At 57.8% G+C, this 6,518-nt stretch overlaps 1 protein-coding gene across 1 annotated transcript; it reads left to right on the top strand.

Annotated features, from left to right (window-relative positions):
• Positions 1–4,408: 4,408 nt before the first annotated feature.
• Positions 4,409–5,962, top strand: PLICBS_000815 (uncharacterized protein; the record flags this gene model as incomplete). Its single annotated transcript, XM_018318147.2, has 1 exon — positions 4,409–5,962. One exon carries the CDS (start codon positions 4,409–4,411, stop codon positions 5,960–5,962), a length of 1,554 nt encoding a protein of 517 aa, XP_018183672.2.
• Positions 5,963–6,518: the final 556 nt, after the last annotated feature.

Genomic DNA, 6,518 nt, shown 5'->3' on the forward strand with positions numbered 1-6,518 from the left:
GACAAGCTTGTGACATCAAAATAGACAACGCCATTTGATCTCGAATTGAGCCCTCACGTGTCGATGCCCTGGACTGGGAGCCTGATTTCAAATGCGGTACCACCGGCTGGGGATCACCAAGGTTGTACCATTTGGCCCGCCACAAGCCACCTCACAGTAAGGTGCATAGCACAGGCAAAGGCCCGAAAAGTACCGGCAAAAGACAAAGCTTTCCCATTTTTCAGGCACTGTCTTGGGCTTATGCGTGTATTTCGTCAACAGGTATACCTGCGAGGTACTAGTTGGTACGCAAGTCGGCTGCGCAGATGAGCCGTGTTCACGCGGTCAAGTCGATCACGTCCACCCCCTCCTCTTGGCTGCTTGACAGGCTACCGCGGTCCAGATACCCACGAAAGAGGGAGTGTCAGATGGGAATGACCGCTCTTTTCGACAGCATGGGCTGAGTCCTGCGTCCTGCTGCAGTTTCGTGTCCCGCCCCGCCTTTTTCCTGCCATCGTCGAGTGTGTCTGCCGTCATGCAGCTACCCGACGAGGCGGCTCCTTCATCAGAAGCGGCCCTAATGCTCAGAGGCCGACAAGTACTTGGCCCCTTCAAGGGATCTCTAGGACCCGGGTAGTTACATACACGCAGCTTGAAGCAACATGATGGGGCTACGGCGAACCCTGCTTCGCCCCTATGAACCAGCTACGGCTTGGTCTCGTCATCTTCGCGCCGTGTTGGAAAAACAGCTTGACTGGCTGGGGCTGCAAGGACGAAAGAGGCTCATTGAAGCGATTTGGTGGCATGGCTCCAGCACTCAACAATTTTTTCGTAGGCTGACCTGACCGGAGGGGTTTCCCATTTGACCAGTGTCTCCAAATAGCATATGGACCTCGTCAATTGCATGACACTTCTGCAGGAGCGGGCGATGGCTGCTTTGATACGAACTGCAGCCATCTGTTGATGAACATGGTATACCGTCCTAGGAACAGCTCGATCTGCGATTGCAGGCAAGCAAGCAAGCGAGCAAGCAAGCAAAGTCGTCTATCGGCACCTCGGTGACTGGTAGGTTCCCGCTATGGACTCCTGTCCGCGATAGAATGGCGTCTTGGGAGCATGGCCAACACCGACGTAACTTGTGCGGTCCCGTGTCAATGCTCCCTGGGGCCCTTGCCCAGGCAAGCAGGCTCCCTATGATTAAAAAGGCCAAGGGCTCCTCGAGCACGCTGCGCCCGTTGCCCAACTCCCCTTGCCGTCTTTCTCAACCGCGCTGTATTCTGTATGTTGCGTCTCTTGCCTTCATTTAACCTGTCACGTCTGAGTCGACCACCAGCAGGGTATTTCTCTTTCTGGACGCCAGGGAGAGCATATTCTGGTAAAACGACTGCTTCGAACCTGGGCCAGCCTGTGTCGTACCACGTCTAGGCGCCTAAATTCCGCGAGGCCGCGAATGCACGACGTTCTTCATATGCGATAGGAGCCAGCCACAGCAACTGTCGCAGGGGTAAATTAAGGCACTTCCCAACAAAGATCCTGCACTTGCACGGGCGTGCTGCTGCGTTCTGGGGTCATCGGTCTTCGAGGGCCGGTCTTTATTGCATACTCGGCAGCGCCGCGATTGCAGGCGGCCACGTTCAGCCCGACGCCTCGGGAGTCGTACCAAGAAGTTCCCCGCGATTTACCGCCCTCCTTCTCTTTGTTCAATCAGTTGGGTGGTCGGAGAGACAAACCGGGCAGGATCGCCGAGATCTGGCTGAAGGTGCCGCTTTGCAACCAAGCTCAGACCGGGCCTCCTGAAATACCGTCCCAGTTTCTCTTTCCACTTGCGGGCTCTCTGAGGAGCAGTCTTGGATCTTCATATGGGTCGCCGCCAACGCTCCGGCAAGACCCTGTTCATCGTCCGACGGCCATATGGTAACTCCCCGCAACTCGTCCGCGTCCGCAGATATCTGAGCCTCCGCCGCGGGGATAAGTGATAGTCGTCTAACGTAACAAGGTTATCGACTGCTAGGCCTAACTCTTTTGGCCTCCGACCTCGAAGTTGTCGAGGCGAAGGGGGCTCGCTTTCGGTTTCTCGCGCGCGGCAGCACAACACCTTCATTTCCGAGACTTTGTCGACACGAAATCACTGGGTAATGGGAGCAGGAAACTCACAATAAAGGATCTCGCCTGTGAACTCGCCACTCGAAGAGTAAGGACTCTGTTTCCAGGTTGCTTCATAGCAAGGGCTCTCATAAGGGAGTATTGCACAGCTCGAGATCCCCGTCTCAGAGGTGCTTCCTTTCTCATTTCGGGTGCTATACTGAAGTGTTTTCATAGCTCAAGGTCCAGAGAGCTCGAACGTCGAAGTCTCAACTGCTGTGCTCAGATTCTCCTCGGCCGTCTTCGTTGCGACGCCCCGGTCGCACTGACAGGCTTTTATGCATCCACCAAGCTTCAAGGTATCCTTTTCTAAATTTGTATTGACTCAAATTCCCCTCACCTTCTCTAGCGGACAAGCTTGTCACTCGCCATTTAGACAGCCAGCCCGGGGACCCATAGGCAACTTTTAGTTGAGATGAACTCATGACATAAAGCGACGCACACAGTCATCTTTAGTTTTCGGCCACGGCTTCCAGCGTCTGCACGACCGGAATGAGTGCCCGGACGGTATGCATGGAAGCCTGCGGGAAACCTGGGCTGTCCAGCAAAAAGGTATGTCGAGTCTTGGACGCCACAGACGGCCTGAATTTCCTTCTGTCAAGTCGAGCGGCCGCGCAACGAGCAGCGACGGCGGCGGCTCGCGGCCCCGGTCAGGTTCCCCTTTCACGCGCCATTGCGGCCCTGCGGACGGGCGTGGACGGCGCGAAGGAACTCGCTCGCACCCGGCAGGCCCGTTGAGGAACAGCAGAGCTCACACGGCGTTGGCCTGGGTCCGAGAAAATCAAGACGAGACCCATTCAACACCCCGGGCGTGTTTGTGTAACCCACCAGGCCCCGGCAGTGCGTGGCGTCCTGGTTCCGAAAGGACTGCACAAACCTTGCAGAAATCCTGCGGAGTCAGGTCCTGTGCCTGGAGCCCCGAGTATTCTGGTGTACTGTACCGTTTGCGTCGGGGGCCAGTTACATCGCCCTGCCTGCTCGATGCACGGCCACCTAACAAGCAATGGACATCCCGAGCGACAGGCCCCCCAGCCAGCCCGCCCTGCAAAGAGATGTCTTGCCTTGCGTTATGCCTGCTAATCGGAAACCAGGTTTAAAAAAAAATGTGTACTTGTGGCCGGCCGCTGACCCTCCATCGAAAACACCCAGTTGGCCTATTGCGGACCCGGGTGTGGTGGCGTCTTCTCTGTCAACGACTTGACACGAGATCCAAATATTAACCACCCCCGGGATTGTTCTCATGGCTAGGAGAGCGTGGTTCTGACATTCTTCTCTTCTCTCCCAACAACAGGACTACACCTCTTCGCCGCCCCAGTGCGCCGAGCTGGGCTATCTCGAACTGCCGTCCCAGTCCGGGGACCAAAGGTGAGGGCCATATTCGCATTACCCTCTTTGCTATTTGGCAGCTTCTCCCCTTGTGCACCACACGATGGCAGTGCCGTACCCCGTCCCTGCACGACATTCTCCCTCTCGCCCATCTACACTACACACTACGTCTTGGTGCAACAAAGGCCCGTTCCGGCCCAGGCGAGTATGGAGAGTTTGGAGCTTCGGTCGCAGGACCCGCCCTGAATCCCTGCCTCGTCCACCAAAACGACCAGCCAAGGCAGCAAACAAAGCTTGCTGGGCGCTCTTTTTCGTGCCCCTTGCACGGTTCCTGCCCCTTCTTCCCTCCCGGTCAGTTGATGGCTGTTGCTCTGGTTCTGGCTGGGTGGTGCCGAGCCACGGCGCTCTGAGCATACAGCCCGACCCGACGATTCGTTGCCCCCCTTGGACTCACTACCCGTCGAGGCAGTGCGGTCACCGGGGGCTCGTCGACTCTGTACATGTCGTTTCGGTACAACGCCAGTGCTGGCCGTATCACCCTGCGGTTTGGTTGTACGTGGACATTGCGCACATGTATGGCAGGAAGAGCGCTGCACAGCGTCTCCTGTGGCTGTCGGTTTGGGCTCTTCGGCATCAGATTCACTGCTGCCTTTCACGCCGCGCTGAAGTCGCATTGCTGACCAACTGGGAGCAGGTTCAGCCAGGAACCGCACGCGTCCTCCTCTCCTCTTACAATAGATGCTCCTCAGCCGCCATCGCTCCTTAACCTCTTCCATCCGACCGCACCGTACGCCCAAGACGCGGGTCATTTCTACCAGCAACCTCAGTCCCCAACAACCTATGGACCAGATGTCAGGCCTCGTCTGACTCCCAAGTAGGTGACACCCTTCTCTGCCAGGGTCTGGTGGTCATCCACATTCCGTTTACACCGTCGTGCAGTACAACACTCTCGACGGCGGGCATGGCACATGCCCAAACGCACGCACATCGCACCGGAGCACTTCCACACCTAGCCGGCGCCCGCGAGCAATACTCGACGACGACGCCATCCTTTCGACGCGGCGGCTCCGAGCTCCTGTCCCGATCGCCTTCTTTCCCCGGCGCGCCGCTCCGCCGACATCAGTTGACGACGCCTCAGCAAGGCTCGCTCACCGGCTTCATTCCCGCGGCAGCAAGGATGGACGCCGGGCAGTACGCCGCGCGAGCGTCGAGCCAGCCAAACCAAGTGCCGCCGCTGCAACCCCTTCAGGCACTCGGCACGCTGCAATACATGGATTCAACGATGGCCCCGATCAAGCTAGAAATCAACGGTGCCGTCGACAAGGGTCCCTTTCTCTCGCCAGACCACGAGTGGACATGCTACCGGCGAAACTACCTAGCGTGCGTCTGTTCGTTCCAGCTTAGCCCATACTACCCCACGATGGCAATCCAGTTCACGCCCAGCTCGAGCTCGGGCTCCAGCCAGTCGTTCCCCGTCTACGGCTTCGCCATGTCCATCTCGGCCGTCGTGGCGGAGAACGAGCAGCAGAGCATCGAACTGGTCCAACACACTCCCAAGAGAGACAAGGGCCCGATAAGCAAACCGTCAAAGGTGTCCATGGCGCCCAAGACGAGCTCCCCGGCGCACCATTCGCTTGCCGGCTATGGCGACGTTCCAACTGTCCCTGGCGCGAGGGGCCTGTATCCGGACGGATTCACGACTCCGCAGGCTGCCGGACAGGCTCTCCCCAGCGAGCACACGTTTGAGCGTATCCAGTTCAAGCAGGCAACGCAGAACAACGGCAAACGGCGGGCAGCGCAGCAGTACTACCAGCTGATTGTGGAGCTCTGGGCCGATGTTGGCGTCCACGATCCAGACCAGTTCGTCAAGGTGGCGTACCGTAAGTCAGCCAAGATGATCGTGCGAGGTCGTTCGCCGGGCCATTATCAGAACGAGAGACGAGGAAGCCAAGGCAACGGACCAGGGGGTTCCGCCGGCACCCTGGGCGGCTATGCACCTCTCGGCCACATGGCAGACTTTAACTCCAGCGCCATGCTCGGCGGGGCTGGAACAGGCGGCTATGCAACAACGTACGACAAGTTTGACGCCCGGGGGAACGTCTACAGCGGCCGACAGCACGAGATGCCAGAAGATCCGATGTTGACTGCCTCTGATGACGCCAAAGCCATGGACGGCTCCAAGGCGGCCTACCAGTACTACCCGGGGACGACAATGTACGACGGCCACCACCATCAACATCAACACCATCACCACCACCATCACGGCCACCATGCGGACCGAGTCGACATATTCAACCACAGGGCTGGGGCAGAGGCCGTCATGCCGACCATGGGGCCAGACGGCAAGGTCAAGAACGAGTATGAGCTCAACATGCTACCCCGGCCTTTTGGCGCCACGCCCCGGGCCATGGCGGACCCGCGCCAGCACGATCAGTTTGACGGCAAGACGCCCTCGACCGGCGGCTACTACCCCTCCATCCTGTCGCCGCCCGGAATCAACATGACAATGTCTTGAGCAGCCAGGGTGGTTCCAGGTGTGATGAAACACTCGACTTCTACCCCACAAGTCGTGGCGACACATTTCCGGGCTGAAAGCGGTTTACCCCCCCATCCCCATCCCTCACCCCTTTTCCCCCCTTGCCCGTCCAAGTGGAATTCAGTCCCGACTCGCGTTGATGCATTTTCAAAGGCGCTTTGCATAAACTTCAGAAGCTTATCCCTTTTGGAGAGCAAAGCTTCAGAGGCTTATCCTTTTTGGAGATTGGGCGACGGACAGGAAAGGCAAAAAGAGTCACGTCGCACAAACAAAGACATGGACCAGCATTACACCATACAGGATTTGGGAGGAGGGGCGCCCGGGGATGGGTTAGGGGTTCGGGGAGCCATGTTCGTTGTGTTTTTTTCTTTCTCGTGGGATTTATACACGATACTATGGACGAGACACTCGCAACGGGGCAAAAGATCATCAGCATCCAGAAATTGAAGACTGTCCATCACGGAAGGTCGCCGCAGAGAAAGCGAGAACAACACTGGACAAACCGGGATCAGACAAAGAGGAGCATCTCTAGAGC

The sequence above is a fragment of the Purpureocillium lilacinum genome, assembly GCF_023168085.1.
Source record: "Purpureocillium lilacinum CBS 284.36 DNA, scaffold_1, whole genome shotgun sequence".
Classification (NCBI taxonomy): Eukaryota; Fungi; Ascomycota; class Sordariomycetes; order Hypocreales; family Ophiocordycipitaceae; genus Purpureocillium; species Purpureocillium lilacinum.